This window comes from Drosophila grimshawi, unplaced genomic scaffold, assembly GCF_018153295.1.
Source record: "Drosophila grimshawi isolate 15287-2541.00 unplaced genomic scaffold, ASM1815329v1 contig_311, whole genome shotgun sequence".
In the NCBI taxonomy this organism is placed as follows: Eukaryota; Metazoa; Arthropoda; class Insecta; order Diptera; family Drosophilidae; genus Drosophila; species Drosophila grimshawi.
In genome coordinates this window covers 8,012,276-8,031,300 of record NW_025063098.1, presented here as the reverse complement: position 1 = coordinate 8,031,300, position 19,025 = coordinate 8,012,276, and the positions used below count along the sequence as shown (strand labels likewise).

Genomic DNA, 19,025 nt, shown 5'->3' with positions numbered 1-19,025 from the left:
AATGCATACCTCTGCATGTCTAATTTATTATGTGCGAAACAGATATGAAAGACTGGTATGTTGATTAAAAATAATGAATAAAAATAAAATATATTTTTGTTTTGGCAATTCGAAATCTTTAACAAATTGTATTGGAATAATACTTAAAATATTCAATCTTAACGATACTGATTTATCGTAACACATTGAAATTAACCAATTTGTTGCAGCCCTCGACTATCGATGATTATCGGCTAGCAGGGCTAGGTATTTATCAAGTCGCCATTTTGATTTTTGGAAAAATTGTAAAAGGTTCTCAGTTGGCATACGGAATCTTACACACGTTGTGAAAACAGCAAAGATCAGAATATTTTTTCTTTTTTTTTTGTTGCTGTTGAGATTTAAGTGTGTTCTATTATTTCGTACGACAATTTGTGTGCGCCCTGTGATTAAGTGTAATAAGAATACAAAATGCCCGAGATTGGCAAGAAAGTCGGCGAGTTGCGGGTCAGCGACTTGAAAGAAGAGCTGGAGAAGCGCAAATTGGAGACAGTGGGTCCAAAGTCTGTGTTAATCGAACGTCTCGAGAGGGTAGGTATTTGGAGAGGGTTTACACAACAGCAGAAGAAGTACGATTGTGCAATGATTTTAGGCTTTGAAGGAGGAGGGCGTCGACCCCAGCATACATTTAATAGAGTCGTCAGCCAAGGCCAAGAAGCCAATTCCGGTTCCAATGAAAGAGCCTGAATCCTCCGAGGTGCTCATCAAAGAGGAGCCCATTGATCCCGATGAGGCAAATCAAGATTCCAAAGAAGAGGCAGAAGATGGTGCTCACCATGCCGATGGAGATGGCCACGAAATAGATCAGGTCGGCGATGTCGATGATGTCTGCGTCATTTTGGATGACGATGATGATGACGAAGAAGAAGAGGAAAGTGCCGCACAAAACAGTGAGCAGCGCAATGGCGAAGTCGAGGCTAGCGAAGGTGCTGATGCCGCCGAAGGAGGCGAAGCCGAACTAGCGGCCGAAGATGAAATGCAGGAGGAGAACACCGGCGACACTGTGAACATGGACAATGACGAGTCCATCAACCTAACAATTGGTGAAGACGAACAAAAACTTTTACACGATGAGGTAAGTATTTTATGCAATAAACTAAATCTACAAACGCATGCTAATTTGGAAAATGCCCTTTTACAGGCGCCTGATGACAAGTCCATCAAGTCGGGTAAGCAAGTGCTATGCTGCAATTTACACAAATACCTAAACATATATATACATTGACTTAAACTGTATTAACTGGGTTACTGGTTCTTCCAGTTAGTCGTATCGCATCGCTTCACCAAAGCGTGTCTGACAAGCTTTCTATGCGAGCAAACTCGTTTCGTAATAGTCGCAAATGTTGAAATGCATTTTTAGCTGACACTTCTAATTTCTACAAATGCCATAGTTGAGACTGATCTTATCGAATCTAATATAAACTTCTAGTTACCCGCATAATTACGACGATTTCTTTAGCTTTAAGAGTAACCAAGTTAGTTATTATCATTCAGAGAAATAAACAAACTGACACTATGAGCCAGTTATATAAATTATATACAGAAACTTAAGATGTACTTCTTAACTCGATCTCTTTCTATTTATATATATATATACCTAACATATTAAATGGTCAATTTATAGTGAAACCGGCAATTAAAACTGAAAAATCAAGTGCCGTCTCTAAGGATGGTGATAAAAAGACTCACAAGGAGGATGACAACACTCGCTCAAAGAAGAAGGATGACAAGTCCACTGATAAGAAGGACTCTAGGTTAGTTATCGCAAAAATTTGCAATACTTTTTGCTCTTCTAAAGCTCACTATATTAATATTATCAAATTATCTCTATCTATATACTTACAGCGATCAAAAGGCTTCAAAATCGTCGAATCAAAAAGACGATAAAGGTAAATTAAGTTGCTATTGCGCCAGGAAGTTAAGTGTGCCTCTAAAAAGGCAATACTTATAAGTTGGTTAGGCCATGCTTAAGAGAAGTAAACACTTGCGCGACAAGCCCAATGTGCGGAGACTGTGAATTTGGTTGGGTCATGGATTGGATAAGACTGGCGACTGGAAGAAACTTGCAACAAATCGAAGCCAGCAGCGATAACGAACACTTCGGTAAATCTAGGATAACCTGATTATAAAGCGCTCCCTTAATTTTCAGAAGGACATACAGCTAATCACAATCATAGACTTTTAGCAAAGATTTTCTAAAGTGGAGAAAAGGAACTCGACTGATAACTGTATTGTTTTGAAGGAAGAATAATTTTGTGCCGCTGAAGATGCTGTCATGCTGGCAAACGGCTGACAAACCTGTGTGAAAATTCAGGTCGATACATCGATATCGGTTGATTCTTGTGGATAAGCTCTGAGCTTATAATTATAAATTTAAGTGTTGGCTATAGTCAAAAAATAAAGCAAGCGCAGCATTAACTTGATGGTTCGACATAAAATACTACGCGGAGCAACAGCGAGATCGAATATAACACTGATGACGAGGATGACGATGGCGATGATGACAACTATCTCAGCTACAACATCTACGGCAACAGAGGCTACGACATTGACTTGAGGACGGCGTTCCACGCATGGCAACTGGCGGTTTCTTCACATGTGCGACAATGGAAAGAGCTAACCTTGACAACTTATACCTCTTCCTGTGGTGAAGCAGACACAGCAGCAACAACACCAGCAGAAGCATCATCAACATCATCAGCATCATCACCAGCATCAGCATCAGCAGCAGCAAACCCAATCAAATTCACACTCTCTTAGCCCGCTTAGTGCGCAGATCAATAATGATAATAATCATAATATATATACTTATATTGTAGCATCTAGAGTTAGGTTCGTTTTGTCGATAATTTACGATACAACAGCAAGCAGCAGCCAGCTACAAAAGTGTTCGTTTAAAGTGCTTCCCTTAATGATCAAATCAATCAATCAATACAAAAAAAAAAAAAAAAAAAAATTACCAAAAAAAAACAGTTAACCAGCCTCACAGCCTCTGACCATAACTCTCTTCCAATATTGTTATTATTTACATGGAAATTGCAGAGAAAACATCGTCAACAGCAGCAGCAGCAACAGGTGCAGCATCATCGGCATCCTCGGGTGCCGCTGCCAACAAGTTGGGATCGGGTGGAGGCTCCGGCTCCGGCTCCACTGGTGCATCGTCGTCAAATGCGGCTGGCAAGCAAGCGTTGCTCTCACGCAATCTCTGGGTGTCCGGCCTGTCGACATTGACACGCGCCAGTGACTTGAAGGCCATTTTCTCCAAGTTTGGCAAGGTGATTGGTGCCAAGGTGGTCACCAACACACGCACCCCAGGTACACGCTGCTACGGATATGTCACGATGTCCTCGTCGGGGGATGCATCACGTTGCATTGAGAATCTACATCGGACTGAATTGCACGGCCGTATCATATCGGTGGAGCGCACCAAGAACGAAATTGGCGGCAGTGCCAGCTCATCGAAGGACTCGGGCAGCAAGGCGAACAGCAAGACGAGCAGCAAGTCCAGCAACGATTCGAAGAAGAAGGAAGACGATAAGAAGTCCGGTGCCAAGGATGATAAAAAGGCTGGCGATGCTGACGCTGAGGGCAAGAACTGTTCTAGCGGCGAATTGGGTAACAAGCGGGATGGCAAGGACAAGGAGCGCAACAACAAGTCAGCACGAGACGACAAGGAGAAGGCATCCACGGTCGGCGGTGGTGACAAGCGTCACGAGCGAGATCACCGCTCGGGTGGCCATAAGTCGCAGCAACGTGAGGTATCCAACGATCGTCGTCCGGCTCCTCCTCGTCTGCCGCGCGACGTTGACCGTGAGATACAGCAGCGTCAGCGTGAGCGCGAGCGCAGACAGCGTGAGATGTTGTCCTATCAGAAGATTCGTGAGGAGCGCGAGCGCCAGCGCCTGCGTGAAAGGGAGCGTGAGCTGCGCGAGGAGGAGCGCAGGCGTCGCGAAGCGCGCGAACGGCAGCGCGTCGAGGAGGAACGTCTGGCCGAGGAGCGTCGCAAACTAGTCATCGAGCGGGAGCGCCTCGAGCGCGAGAAGGCCGAACTGCTGCGCATGGAACGCGAGCGCCAGAAACTGGAGCGTGAAAAAATCGAGCTGGAGCGCCTCGAATTGAAGCGTCAACAGATGAAGTATGATAAACGTAAACGCGTTGCACACACAACGCTAAAAAAAATACAACACCAACATATTTATTTTTACATATTCTCTCAAAAAAAAAAATGGCATTTAGCCGTGTAAATTAGTGTGTTAAGTTGCAGCCGCCCACGTTGTCTCTTCAACCCAATATATATTGTTGCCGGACACAGCTGAGTCTAGGCAAATGCTTTTGCATTTATGTAATGTTTATGTTTATGCAACTGCAAATGTACTGCATCGTAGTCTCTAAACTAAACTAAACTATATCTACATACATATATATGTACCTGCGAAACTTAAAATTTTGACTACTCGACTATCTTGAAATTGTCAATGCTTATGTTGTCAACTTTACTCTTTTCATCTTTCCCCCAACTGCCACACAGGATTATGGAGTCACGCGACGATCCCGTTAAGCGTTCACTGAGCAAGCGCACCGATGATCGCTACAGCGATGTCACTGAACGCAAACGCTCCAATGTCTTTGATGTTCCGCCACCGCCGCGCTTTGATGCCTCCTTGGTTAGCTCACGCACGTAAGTTTATTATGCATTGATTAGTCATGATGAGCACTTTGACAACATTTATTGACTCTCTCGAACAGCAGCAGCAGTTATGACAAGAAACACGATGATTATGTTACTTCATCGGGCTCGAAACGTGTCCTTGAGGATTACTCCAGTTCAAAGTACTCAAATAAACGTGGCGAATATGGCAGCACCGCGGGCACCAAGCGCAGCGCCATCGAGGATTACGCCGCTGTGCCCAGCAAGCGCTCTGGCGGCAATGAGTATGCCACAAGCTCCAAGCATGATTACACCTCAACTACTACCAGTAAACGTGATGATTACAAGCGCGAGGTTGAGGTGCGTCACTTGCCAGTTTCGTCGAGTGGAGTCGGTGCTGGCGGATCGACCAGCTCCTATGTGCACAAGAGCAACGCTGGAGGCGGTGTTGGCTCCTATGTGCACAAAAATAATACGGGCAATGTGGCCGGTTCGTATGGCCACAAGAATAACACAAGTGGTGGCGCTGCCGGTGGTGGTGGTCGCTATAATGATACCGATCGCAGCAACACCTCCAATTACAGACGTGGTGCCGTCGACGATACCCACAGCATGTCACAGTAAGCCACATTTTCCATGTTTAACTAAAGAACACCTCAGCATCCGCCTACCCTGCTCTCAATTATTTTTAGTGGCAACAAACGCTATGATACTTCAACAAACAGCGGAGCCGCCGGCGGCTATGGCAGCAACTCGAACGTTAACATTTGGGCACCATCCGGCGGCGGCAGTGCTAGCGCTCATCTGGGCGGTGGTGGCGGCCAATTGAAGTCGTCATACAGCAACAATGGTATGTCCTCAAATATGCATGGCAACAACTCGTGGCAAAAGTCGGCCACCATCGAGGACAACAGCTGGCGTCCGATGCAGGGACAGAGTCAAAGTCGTTTTGACCGCAACTACAACGAACGCTCCGGTGGTGGCTACCAGGGCAACAGCGGTGCCGGCGGCATGTACGGTGGCAGTCGTCCGGCCCAGGATCGCTATGGTGGGCAGGTGACGCGTTATTAGAAGTGCGCCCACACAATTAATGAGGCAATTGACAGCACACAACAAGAACATTACTAGATAACTTTTCCTTAAACGCTTTCGGCGTTTATGTTAATTTCTTTTAGTTGTATTATCTTAGCATCTACAAACTATATTAAATATCATTAGATGTATCATTAAAATCCAGTTTTTTATATTATCTTATGGGACGATATGGGAAATTGCAATTAAAACTCCAGTAGCTGGAATTTTATGTACAACTCGGGATATCTGTATTTACGTATTTGTAAAATGTGCTTGTATTGAAAATAAATTACTAAAAATAAATATAAATAAAAACCATTTAAATGTAAACACTTGCTGGAATACTTGGGCAAAATTTGTTTGGGTCTATTATTATTTAAGCATGTGTGAAAGAAATATGCACATATTGAATATTGAGAAAAGTCTACATCTGTTTATTGTTAGATGACGTGCAGATTTTGATTAAAATAATTCAATGATTTTGTGTACTCGAAGCGTTTATTGAACAAAAAAAGAAGAGAAATAATGAAATGCGTGCATCAGAAATTTTAAACACAATTAAGTATCAAAGTATATTCTTGTTATGGACGTTAAGCTAATTGAATATAGTGCTTTCCGCTTGTTTTTCTCGGGTAATAACAGAACTAAGGATTAAAGATGTGTTATGATCGTATTTATTTTAGATTTACGATATTAGTTTCTGTATCCAGCCATTGCTAGGTTGTATATCAGACATTTTAATTTTAGCGTCTTGTATAGGGTAATAAACCTCAATGTTTTCTAGCATTGTAGGAGGGCTTTAGAATTTTGTCGTGAAATTTGTAACGCTTTAAAGGAGACGTCTCCAACCCCATAAGTTGCATATATTTTAGCACTGCTAACCAAGTTGATATAGCTATATTCGTCTTTCTGTCTTTTTCATTGCGAACAAGTTCCTCAGTTTTAAAGTTATCTTATCTATATCGGAGCCGGCTAGATCGGATTGCCACGTCGTCTAGCTGTCATTAGAACGATCGGTCAAAAGATGAGCTCTTTTATAAACATATTTTTTGTATATACGGTTTTCCAACCCAAACTAATATAATATACGTATTATTTGGTTTTTAATATCTACGCAGAAAATCATCGAGATTGGAATGCTATATCAAAGAGTAAAGATCATGTGTAAAAAAGTTCTCTTATATTCTAACTAAGCACACAACTTATGCGTCTTTTTATGCTGCCGAAATTTGGATAAATACTACTAATAGCATGCTACAAAATCACATAGCATTAATAGGAATGATCCGTCGGTTTTTTTTTTAATTTATGGTCAAATCTAGATATTTGACTCCAGGATCGAGGAGTATTATTTATTTATATATACTTAGTGGCCCAGAATATTTGAAATTGTAATTGAAACACATTGCTGTTGGCCATTAGGAAATACTTATATTATTGTAAAGATTCAAATCACTTTTGACTTAATGTTAAATAATTGGTATTTAAACAGAATTAAATACGAAGGTCCATTCTAACTCAATGAGCATTCTTAATCGGTTTGTGTCACTCTAAGCATGTTAAGGCGTTATTCTGTTTAGTAGCTAACATAAATTAACTAACACACTAACGCTAAATTAAATTAATTGGTATTTGAAAAGATGCCTGAATACAAAAGTACGTCTAAATACTAAACGCCAGTTCAACTTCCAGTTGTGGCATCCTCAGAATTGATGGTGGAACTTTTCACTGGATCGCTGCCAGCAAGTAAATCGGCGCTGGAATTATTTGATGTCAGTGGTGGCGGTGCATTTGATCCCACAGCTACCGTCACCGGCACAACAGGCACCAGCGGCACAGTTCCAGAGGCATCCACGCCCGGCGCCGTGCTGATGGTGCGCGCCAAGTTTATCTGTTGGCGCATCAGTTTCTCCTTTTCACGGGCGGCCTTTAACTTATCGAAGTCATCGTTGGTATCTGGCACCGGCTCGGCAGCTGTGCTGGGTGCCAGCGCATCGCTTGATGTCTTAATGTCCAAGTTTTCGACTGTAAGTACAGAGATTTAGATTAGTTTGATTTTTGCTCCATGCTTCAATGAGATTTGAACAGGTTGAATAGAATAACGTGCAACGGCTAGAAGAAGAAGGATTACGGCTACGCAAAGTTTTTAAATAAATTTGCCATTACGGGCGCATTTAATTAGTTTAAATTAACCCACAACAAATTGGGTCTAGGACAATACAAGCTACAAATTCGAATATTCGCTAAGCTCTGGTTAGTAATTAATACAAAATTCAATAAATATTTTTTTAATAAAAATAAATTAATTTTCATTCCAATTATGAAGAGTACGAGTACTAAATATAAAAATAATAATATAAGACAACACGTACAAATAACAATTGCTTAAGGGATCGCAACATTTAAATGGATCTAAGCTAAGGAACGAATTAGATTATTTTGGCCATTGCTTGATTGAACTTTACCGGGCGTTAAGAACCACCTAAACAGCTGCTGTGCATCAGGTCTCTCAAGGGCTTTACGTATTAACCATTATATTTTTAACGCGCATTCGACGAATGTGTTGTTTGAATGTTGAATGTTTTTGAGTGTGTGATATATGAAGATAAATGTTAATTGTGGGTGTCAAAAGCTGGGGAAGAGGATGTTCCACACTCCCCCGTACGGATGCCAACAACTTACCCGTGTCACGGCTAGCGGCCTTCGGTTGGTCAAACAACGACTTGGTGCTGTCACCCACCGGCGATGAGGGAGCCGTTGCAGCCGACAGTAGCGAGGTACTATCAGCCGGTGCCGAGGTGCTCAACAAAGCCTCAACACCACCGGGCGGGAATAGCGATGGGTGTGGATCATGCTGTGAATGGGCACGCTCATATGGTGGCGTACGCTGCGGTATATCCATGGGTTGGGAGCGACCTGGTGCTGTTGCTCCTGCTGCCCCTGCTGCTGCAGTTGCTCCTGTTGGTGGCGGTGGCTGTAGTGGCACTGACTGCGGCTGTCCAAATATGTCCTTCACATTGGGCCGCGGATCGTTGGCTCGCGTCGATGTGATGGTCACCTGTTCGTCCACCTCCTCAATGACCTGATCAGTAATGCGCATACTTCCAGCTGGTTTCACAGCAGTTGCGCTGGCGACGGCGCCACTCAAGCTGGCCGAACTGGCGCTAGTGGGGAAACGATATTTGCCAGGATCATCGATTGGCGTGGCAGAGTTTGGTCGACTGTCATCGCGACTTAGCAAACGCTTCAGGGCGGATGCCACAGTGTTCACCCGAGACAAGGTACCCGACACGTTACCCAAACTGGGCGACGAGCCGAGACCCAAACGCGATTTGCCATTGCCAGCTGAGAAATGAATACCACTGGCGTCGTCGGCCTGCGTGTTGCATCATGGTGGAAAAAAAGCGGAATATATTAGTCAAAATAAGCACAAATAATACTCTATGGAAAGTTTAAAGTGCGCATAAGTTACTTGAAACCGAAAGGTGCAATTTGGTGCAATAAAGCAACCGAAAGCCGTGCAGTGTGTAGTGCAGTTAGAGGCTGTAGGCAAACAGATTATTGTTAGAATCAAAAGTTAGTATGCAGTCTTATACAATAGATACACAGACACAAACACCATTTAAAACTATAATTATGTTAGTGATATTTTCCAGTGGATTCTATATGAATATATTATAATTACTTTGAATTTTTCCATTATCACTATAAATTGTATCATAAAAATTTTAATTTATTGGCTATTTATAAGATTGTAGGTGTTATCTCATTTAATAATGATTATTTTTGAGTTTTACTAAAGAACGCAGGCTAAACAATTTTCTAAACTCAAAAATAATTATTATTTTGTAGATTTTATTTATGAAATTTTCAAAGAGAGCTGTCGTTGTCCGAAAAATTAATTTTAAAAGAAAACTTAAAATATGATTGTTAAATTTACGTCTTGTTTCATTTTTTAAGGATATGTGTAAATCTTGCAACAGCTTAATTTGAAAAAGTCATATTATATTAAAAATTAAACTTTATTTACGGCCCCTGAGTTTCTCTGCTGTAATTAGGCATAATTTTCATTTTTTTATCAAACCACTTCAAGTTCAATTGTTTAAATGTTCATATACCAGTCATAAGGATAGTTAATCTAGATACATAATAAAATCCACTGTCATTCACATTTTTCAGCTCTTAAACATATAAAAGACGTAGTTATAACAACCAAGCACCGTTGTGATTTGAAATGCCAATGATAGATCTGAATCCCATTTGGAATTCCATTTCAGTTAAGAAGAGATAAGAAGGTTAGAAAAATCAGTTCGATTGATTTGTTTTCCGCCAATAGTACGTGAGTGATGTTCATGGATGGACGAGTAGTAGTAGATTTAGTTCAGGTAGCCGATTATTATTTGGTGCCAATACATCGTAGTAAATGCTGCCAACGTTTTGATTCTAACCTCCTCATCTGGCGCAGCCTTGGAAAGGTCATAAGTAACTGTCTGCATGGGTGCGCTTTGCGCCTGCTCAGCGGCAGACTGCTTCGACCCTGGGGGCCCTGGTCCGTTATTATTACCAACCATTTCATCAATTCGTACGGACGACAATGTTGAGGGCATTGCCGCACTCTTGGGTACTTCGATTTTGGCAGTGGAAGGCTCCGGATGATTCTCTCGAAACCGTTCTGCAGCTATTGTGTAGGGTAGTTCATTGGGGAACACCTCGTCCCAATATTGATCCTTCAGCAACTCCGGATGATCGTGATGCATTTCATCTACAATTAGATAGGATACTTGCAGATTGCGATCCACCATCCAGTTAACCTAGGGAGCAACACTTAACAAGTTACACAATTTTTATTTGCACTATTTCTTTCTATTGAACACACACCTCAAAATCATCATCGTCCTCGCCAAAGGGATTGATCAGAGACTCGGCCACCTTGAGCCAGCCCATATAGAAAAAGAACTGCAGCGTGGTAAATACGGGAAAATATAAATCCACTTTGTTCAGATAGCTACTGGTGCCGACGACCTTCCCATCCACCCACTGCTGACCCATGCAACAGGTCAAGAAATAGGAATAGACAGCCAAGGTGACCACCTGTGTGTAGACCAGGGGAATACTGATCGTGTCATAACTTATAAGTAGTCCACATTGTCCTCGAAACTTATTTAGTTCATCAATTATGGTTTTCACTGCGAAGTCATCCCTGATGCGACCCTGTAAATGTATAAAACACAATTCAAATATATATCACTTGTTGGAGTTTATGATATAGTTATCATTGGGAAAAACTGAGAAAGATAATACTGGAAATTAGGAAAGCTTTTAGATAAATATGCAGGTATAACCATTATTGGGAATAGCTGAAAAAGAAAGGTTTGCTCTATTTCTACTTTTTGTAGTTCGATTGAATTCCAAATTTATATGAAACCCTTATTTTGAAAAACATTCATTTTATAGTTTATTGAACGCGTTGGTCGGTAGAAAAAAGTTTGCCTTTCCAATTTTCATCGCATCGATAGAAATGAGTTGAGCTGCCCTTCAAGAGAATGTTATGCCAAATTTGTTAAAATCAAGTGTGATTTTTTTTTGGTGTAGATAGATAGCTATTATTTTTAGTTTTTAAGTTGTGATTTTATTATTTCAATACCTCCTTTCTGGCCCGCGTTATGATGCTGGCTGCCCAGACAATGGGAAGCCAGTGCTTGGAGGGGCGTGGAAACGATTTGTTCATTGCCTCAATGATTGTACGTTCATTCTCGTTGAGCAGGCCCGCCTCAACCAGATTGTTAAGGCCCGGGAAGCGTTTCTTAACGCGCGGCGATACATTTGACAACACCATTGTGAGGCACAAGCACACATAGCGCATAATTGTGCGACGCATGACGCGACCACGCTCATCCTGTCCATGCACATTAGAGCTAACGAAGACGGCAATCGGATCCGGCCAGGGTATTGAAGTGTACTGATTCCACCACCTTGTCATCACAATCGACACATAGAAACCCAACACGAAGGACAGCGGTATGAGATCACGATAACTGTTGCAATAAGCCACAATGGCCTCAAATGTTCTGGTTGAAGAAAATGAAGAAATGTTAGAATTATATTTAGTATAGGGAAACTACGATTGCAACTTACTCTTTCTGTGCTGGATTGAGCGCAAAGCGATAGACCAGATTGAGCAGATAATATAATGAAAGAAAGGCCAACAGATCCAGCCAAACTAATTTGTAAATACTGCCGCGCCATCTGCAAGGGTACATAATAAGTGTAATTATTATTGTGTTGGCGACTAGTCACAGTTATAAATAGAGCGTAAGCTTATTACCACAATATAGTTGGTACAAAAACATTTCAACGTTTATTGGCTACACCCATCGGTGAGGAGGAGGGGAACAATATATATTAATGCGCGGCATAAAGTCTGACATGTGTTTACAATAATTCCTATAACTGGCTACGTCATCAGGAGTCATCAATACAAAGCCATACCGCCCTGATATGGGGCGATATTGATGCCACCGTCCACTTATTACTGACAAAACGTCATAAAAATGAGCATGTGCCAGTTGAGTATATTTGTAAATCGCCTCACCATCATTTCAAACGAAAGTCGACCAATTATAAACACAAAATTCTTATCACCATAAAAGTTGATAACAACAAAAAACGTATTCATTTAACGCAGACAGGCAAACAAATTTTGAGTTTTATCAGTTGGCAGCAAGATTTCAAGGCTTGTCGGCGTTGATAATTTTAATTAAACTTTCATATGCAAAGATAACCTCGTCTGGAATTGCAATTTTTTTAAAGGGTATATAGTAGCTCGTCTTTTTTTTCAATCTCACTCAAAAGACTTTTACTGCTATGAAATCTAATTAGCTTGAAGGTGATAAAAAGGCTTTAAGAAGGCAATATAATATATTTTTGTTGTTGTTTAAGACTGAAAAACTAAATGTGCGCAGTTTTAGTTTAAAAAGGAGATTACAAACAACAATCTTTTAAGATCCAGCTAAAGCTTATTACCACCTCTGAAATCGAAATTACTCACTATTTACAGCTCTCAACTTAAAATCATTGTCTGTTTTCCATAATTTATTATCTGCAATTTTGTTGGGAATAGAGTATTATGCAGTCGGTTACGTGAGACTGCATCAGTTTTAGCTGATTTTCAATTATTTTGACGTGCTAAATCACATTTCTAAATTAGCACATTATCTACAGGTTCAGTTTGATTATCAAATCTAGGGTAACCTGTTTGTTGATTAGCCACAACAAATAATGCAACTCACCTTATCAGCTGATCATTTATATAGATGTGAACTACTTTTACATATTTACACACTACAGATACTATCTCATATTTATGTAAATATATACATATAGATATCGAAGCAAACCCTGACTAGCCATTATTAAATTATAATTCAAATTACATGCGTGACAGATGTCAAACACATGACGGCTCAGGCAGTCTATATTACATTGCATTTCAAGTGGATGGGTGGCTGGTAGGGTTGTGTTGATATTAGTATCATGTGTGGGTGGAGTTGCTGCTATCAGCGGCACTGCAAACCTCGTTGGTGGTTGAAGGGAAGCGTTGAACTTCTTCTATTATTTGCATTACATGCAATTGTGCGCTGTTTGACGACTATCAACTGAATGTATATAAATGTATATATTTGAGTATAGCTCAATTTGTGGTTTGTGTTCAACTGTGTCAGTTCTTGAATTAGCACTGGACTATCAATTTATACACACTTTACATTCACATGCAGTTTGCACTGCAATTCAAAATTGAGCAAAAAAAATAATAATAATAAGAAAGACGGATAACCTTAGGCATGCCGAATGTAATAGACCCTTGTAGACAGGAGTCAATCTGCTGATTAATCTTTTGTACGTTTCAAATAAATTTTATTTATAGGAGTTTTGTTTAAAGTTTAAAGTTTCAACATTTTTGTTCAAACAAATAAACAGTTTGACATTTATTTTTTAACTGACACATAAGTCAAAAGATTCGGACAGATGGTCTTCATCAATGCGGTTAGTGTTGCTGTTCAACAATATATATTCTTTTGTGAGATAAAAGACGTCTCAATACGTCTATAATACCTTCTACCAATGTATAAAGACAATTTATATATTAAATAAATATTTATATATAATTTAATTTATATGTACTTAGAAATTTGTTAGTAACATCTTGCTTACCTGAGTAATAGTTTGAGAAAACAGCCAAAGCCCCGACAAGTGGCCACTTCTCCTGTATATGTTATTGTCATTTTTGCTACGCTTATTCAAGTTTACACTTGATTATTTGCAGTTGAGATTTGTGATTAAACTAATATTGGTATTGCTTTGTAGCTTCAGTTTTTGTTTGATTCTTATCACGATTCGCCGTTTTGATAAATGTACATTTTGCTGTGTTTTCTTTTAGTTTAGCGCAGCCAATGTCTTTAGGTTCTAAGAAAAAGAAAATCAAAAATATATACATTAAGTGTTAGTCCAAAATCTTTCAATATCATGTAACTGTGCTATATTGTGTCATTTCTAATAGTTTTATTTGGTGTTTATAGTCACGCATATGTAGTTAAGCTTGGTCAAACGCTACATCAAAATTGCATTTGAAATTCAAAAATCGATATTTCCAACTAGAGGTCAATTAAACAGAAAACATGAGACATTAAAACGCGGAACACAATTGAATTGCACATTCAGTTAAACATTTTCAAAAATGCAACAGTGACGTGTGGATTACATTAATTGCAGCAATTAAACAAATTGTGGGGAATAACAGAGAAGCTCTGACTTCCAGCTAACTACTCAAAAACGTACAGATATGGCCATACAATCAGCACAAAAACTATCAATTCAGTGGGACCTGATAAAAAAAAAACAATAAGTTAATTTCCGGGCCAAAATGCCAAGCATATAATCCGAGCTACACAAAATTGAGCAAGTAGCAGACAAAAAATTATTGTTTCCCGGCATGGAATGCAAAACTTATGTTTATATATTTTTTTAAACATTTTTAAGACCAAAATATAATTATATACTTTGCATAATATGCCTCGGATCCTTGACGCATAGAAGATTCGAACTTAAACAAAAAATATATATATATATATATATATATATTTATTACTATTCCTCAAAGTTTTCCATCAATGGATTCCTCAACATTTCATGCAGAAATTGTTGGTCTGTTATCTGAAACTTTATTTTGCGCCACTATGCCTTTCAATATCTTTACTACTTTTGCTATCATCGTTTGTTTTACTTTATAAGCTGTAATTTTAAGTGATCACACAAATAGCACATGTTGCTTAAGCCTAATGTTATATGAGGAAATAATAATTTTTTTTTGTGGAAATGCCATTAATTTTGGGTAAATCCCATTTGAGTTGAGTTAATCGTGTTGTTGCAGAGTTAATAAACATAACCATATTTACAAGCTCAGCGAATATTATTTAGATGTCCACAGCTGTACATATAGTGGTCACAAAAAAAAAAAAAAAAAAACGTTTGAAAAGCGTTGGCAGATCACTTGTGGGCGATATCATTGATGTTATAATGGGTATTTTTGTTCTAATCGGAGGTGTCACTGAGGGTCAGCTGCTTTTGAAAGCTATGATTGCACATTAATTGGTCCAATATATATATATTTCATATTGGAACCTAAAGTTTCGTAACTAAGTTATTCTACTTTTGTAAAAAAGTACTTATGTACTTAGTATTATGTACTTAATGATGACTAAAGATGAGCTCACACTTCTCCGATTTCAAGTGAGAAAAATTTGTTTTCAATGAACACACAAATGCTGACGAATTTTCGTATGTAAGAGAGTAACCAAAAGCCAAAGGTTTTCTGTGAACCGGTGAGCTAATGATCAGAATCCATAAAACGAATACAGCACTCAAATAAAATGGTTGTCTGTGTATTGTCTGGTATGTGAATGTGAGAGAGACTTTTGGGTCTGGATCATGACATCATTTGTTGGTATATTTTACAGATTGAAAAGGTAAGCATGTGTATAAAATGGATACCGATAAATAAATTTGTTTAACTGTACCAATACAAGCTTATTTTTTAGTATATAAACTCGTAAATCACATAAAAGCCAGCACTTGACATAGTCAGCTGATTATATATATGATACATTTTGGTGGATGTTTATAAGATTATTAAGTATAGCTGGAGCAAAATGTGCTCGTGATCAACTAAATGTAATTGCGTGAGTATTATGAGTACTTTGTTGGACATAAGCTGAGAGTATTATGAATATTTGATAAGCAAATGAGTCATTGGGGCCTTATGTAGCTAGGCCCCTTCGTTAAAAGTAAACAACGCAGAGTCGTTCATAAAGAGTTGCGATACAAGATTGACTGCTATGCGATTGTAAAATTCAAATAGAATTTAAGTTGCTTGATTGATGGACTTAAAACATTTAACTAATGCATGAAGCAGAAAAGTTTGCGGGGTATTTAAATGTTCAGCATCCGTATTTTTTTTTTTTATTAATATATAATAATTATTCTCGGAATCACTGTATGACTGCGCTTTATCCACAAACAAAGAAATGTTCTATTTTTTTAATAATTATCGCTTCTGCACTTAATGTGCTAACTGACCTGATTCATATTCGCATTAACTTATTTAGCACTTGCAATCGAGCACTCAAAGCACTTCATTGCCAACTGATTGAAAACAGTCAACTCAAAATTCACAAAACAGCCGTTGGAGAACTATGTCAACACTTACAAACATGCGTACATCAATACATATATTTATGTATATACTATGTATGTAACTGACCTCTGGCAATGTATGAATGCTTGAGGCTTATGCAATAGTGCACATTCTTATCACTGAGTAACCCATTTGAAGTGATTTATGGATAGCTCTTTGCAATTCAAACCAATGACACCTAATAATAAATTAAGTCAATATCAAGAACCAAGTTATTATTAGAATAATAAGGGTTTACGGTAAATCAAACTGAACAACAACATTCGAACTCAACTCGTCGAGGTTAATGACATTTAATGCAAAAAATTGGCAACGGCTGCCAGATCGACGGGTTTCTAAATATATATAGTATATGCATATATATTTACAAAACATGACACACACACACACACTTGTTTCTGAATAATTCGTCTAATACACGAAATGCGAATTTACATAAGTGCTTGAGTATTTTATGTTATTTTATTGGCAGTTCATTTTGATGAACTTGATGACAATTAAGCGGACCCGAACAGCATTTTAATTAAACATTTAATTTTCTTATTATTCAGATTTGATTGTTGTTAGTACTCAAAGCTTCAGCGCACTTTGAAAATATTACGAGTGTCGGGTTGTCAAAAATTTGCATGCGACGCAAATTTTGAGTGTGCCGAGGGTTAAAAATAAATATTTATATATGTATTGAAGTAATGTGTGCTGAGCTTGCACTTTAGCCAATGCGGACTCTGTGATGACTCACAGCGGCGTTCCACTGACAAAGAGACACAACTTATGTTCATATATACATATATATGAAATATATACGCATATAGAAATTATCGATGGCATAACAAAAAAGCTGCCCACTATTGCGGACAGTTCATTTATTCTGCACTTTTTATTTATGATTCGAAATATTCAATCGATTTGCTTCAAATTGAGCATCAACCGGATTCTTGAATTTGAGCGTCACGCGGTTTCTATAAATTTGTATGTAGCGTTAGCATATAATGTTTGTTTAGCGTGGTTAGTTTTACTGATTACACTGTGATTAAATCGCGCCATGGTCACTTACAATTGCTAACTAATATTAGTGCAGTTTGTAACTGGGGTTTGCAGTGCGAACGAAACACGCGAGTACAGTAAACAAAACTGCTCCAGGTACACGAGGTTCACCAACTATAGAAAAAACAACATAGAACAACTCCACCTCGCGTCCAAACAGAGACGACGACGACAACAACAACAACAACAATAAGACGCTGACGCTGCTTCTTTGTTGTTATGTATTTTGGGCTCTTATTTCTTTTCTTGGCCTTTAAGTTTCACTATTTTGACGTCGTTGGTGCCGTTGCCACTGTTATTCTATCACACACACACACATACACACACATACACATAGACACATACACATACATTTATAAAATCGTAGACGCAGATGTATATGTTGCCATGCCCTTCGTGCCAGCCATTCAAACAAATCGCGCTCTGTGCGACGTATTCTCTCGCATTTGGCACTTCCACGCTCAACGACCGCCAATTTCAGACTGAAACTGCTGTGCAAAAATACTAACAGAACTGGGAACACTATTCGTATACCGGCAGCTGTGTAGAAACCTCAAATCCATGCCTGTTCCAATTGCTGCGAGCGTGTGAGAGAGAGCAACACAACACAACTGGTTGTGAGCGGCGAATGGCGATAAGCCAAGCACAGGGTTGGAGTTGACACTGCTGAGGGTAGGCGCCGAGTTTTGCTCACTTGTTTTATGCATTCAAATTATTGTTAATTTATAAGATACACGTATGGACGAATTCAGAATGTGAATTAATATCCAATTGCATCGATCTCTAAAATATTGTACTAAACTTACTGCAAATACTATTAAACATTTTATAAACGCCTTTCGAGTATTAGAGTGAAACATCCCAAGCTTATCAAATTATAAATAATTACTTGCCCATATGACTGGAAGGCCAAAATAAATTATTTATAATATATAAAAACAAATTTACAAGATAAGCAAATTATGCATAATAACTGAGATCATAATGTTAATCATTTTAAGGTGTAGCAGAGCCTGGTATAGTTTGGAATTATGTAATATTTTTTCAAGAAAGAAAAGCACACCAGCAGTTCCAAGTTCTAGTCGTACATCGTACATTGATTGTACAGGTTATTTTCAATCAATAAATAAATATTGCATACTTTCAGGGATACGCATATAAAAATATTAACCTACAGGTTGTAGATCATTTAATGGATCTATTGTCAGCGGTATTTAGTCGACAAATATAGTTGTCTAGTCAGGAATAGTATAAATGATGAATTAATCTGAAACTCAAATATAGAAGTTTACTCTGTAACAGTTGAATCCTAGATAAGCCAAATCTTTGCTTTTAACATTATACAGATAAAGTTCCATTTTTTGATAAACAGGCTGAACAGTTTATACTTATAAAAAGTTATGCCACATATGATCTTAGCAGTGCAAAATAAATTGGAGTCCTTGATAGCAAAGTAAAGCGTATCAGTAA

At 38.8% G+C, this 19,025-nt stretch overlaps 2 protein-coding genes across 11 annotated transcripts; one reads left to right on the top strand and one right to left on the bottom strand.

The window, feature by feature from the left end:
* The first annotated feature begins 269 nt into the window (after positions 1 to 269).
* LOC6563922 (SAFB-like transcription modulator) lies at positions 270 to 5,919 on the top strand. Of its 3 annotated transcripts, none has more exons than XM_032736827.1 (9): positions 270 to 570; positions 632 to 1,114; positions 1,181 to 1,208; positions 1,664 to 1,793; positions 1,885 to 1,928; positions 3,082 to 4,174; positions 4,568 to 4,717; positions 4,789 to 5,307; positions 5,380 to 5,919. In XM_032736827.1, exons 1-9 carry the CDS (start codon positions 451 to 453, stop codon positions 5,756 to 5,758), a joined length of 2,946 nt encoding a protein of 981 aa, XP_032592718.1. In that variant the 5' UTR covers positions 270 to 450; the 3' UTR covers positions 5,759 to 5,919. The 3 variants fall into 3 exon arrangements, with proteins under 3 accessions (XP_032592718.1, XP_001990031.1, XP_043070765.1); XM_001989995.2 differs by having other exon boundaries at positions 4,786 to 5,307; XM_043214830.1 differs by lacking the exons at positions 3,082 to 4,174; positions 4,789 to 5,307; positions 5,380 to 5,919 and having other exon boundaries at positions 4,568 to 4,683.
* Positions 5,920 to 7,084: 1,165 nt separating this feature from the next.
* Positions 7,085 to 18,039, bottom strand: LOC6563923 (bestrophin-2). Of its 8 annotated transcripts, none has more exons than XM_032737170.2 (9): positions 17,907 to 18,008; positions 13,973 to 14,224; positions 11,897 to 12,007; positions 11,406 to 11,829; positions 10,640 to 10,972; positions 10,210 to 10,572; positions 8,444 to 9,137; positions 8,227 to 8,277; positions 7,085 to 7,786 (listed from the first exon to the last, which is right to left on the bottom strand). In XM_032737170.2, the coding sequence occupies exons 2-9, from the start codon at positions 14,041 to 14,043 to the stop codon at positions 7,443 to 7,445; spliced, it is 2,391 nt and encodes a 796-aa protein (XP_032593061.1). In that variant the 5' UTR covers positions 14,044 to 14,224; positions 17,907 to 18,008; the 3' UTR covers positions 7,085 to 7,442. The 8 variants fall into 8 exon arrangements, with proteins under 8 accessions (XP_032593061.1, XP_032593060.1, XP_032593065.1 ...); XM_032737169.2 differs by having other exon boundaries at positions 13,973 to 14,215; XM_032737174.2 differs by having other exon boundaries at positions 10,330 to 10,572; positions 13,973 to 14,215.
* Between the last annotated feature and the right edge of the window lie 986 nt (positions 18,040 to 19,025).

Coding starts and splice junctions, on each gene's coding strand:
- LOC6563922 (XM_001989995.2), top strand. CDS start 451: ATGCCCGAGATTGGCAAGAAAGTCGGCGAGTTGCGGGTCAGCGACTTG. Junction 1,115..1,180: donor AAAAACTTTTACACGATGAG/GTAAGTATTTTA, acceptor GCCCTTTTACAG/GCGCCTGATGACAAGTCCAT. Junction 1,209..1,663: donor TGACAAGTCCATCAAGTCGG/GTAAGCAAGTGC, acceptor GTCAATTTATAG/TGAAACCGGCAATTAAAACT.
- LOC6563923 (XM_032737170.2), bottom strand. CDS start 14,043: ATGACAATAACATATACAGGAGAAGTGGCCACTTGTCGGGGCTTTGGC. Junction 11,830..11,896: donor CTCAATCCAGCACAGAAAGA/GTAAGTTGCAAT, acceptor TTCTTCAACCAG/AACATTTGAGGCCATTGTGG. Junction 10,973..11,405: donor TAACGCGGGCCAGAAAGGAG/GTATTGAAATAA, acceptor ATACATTTACAG/GGTCGCATCAGGGATGACTT.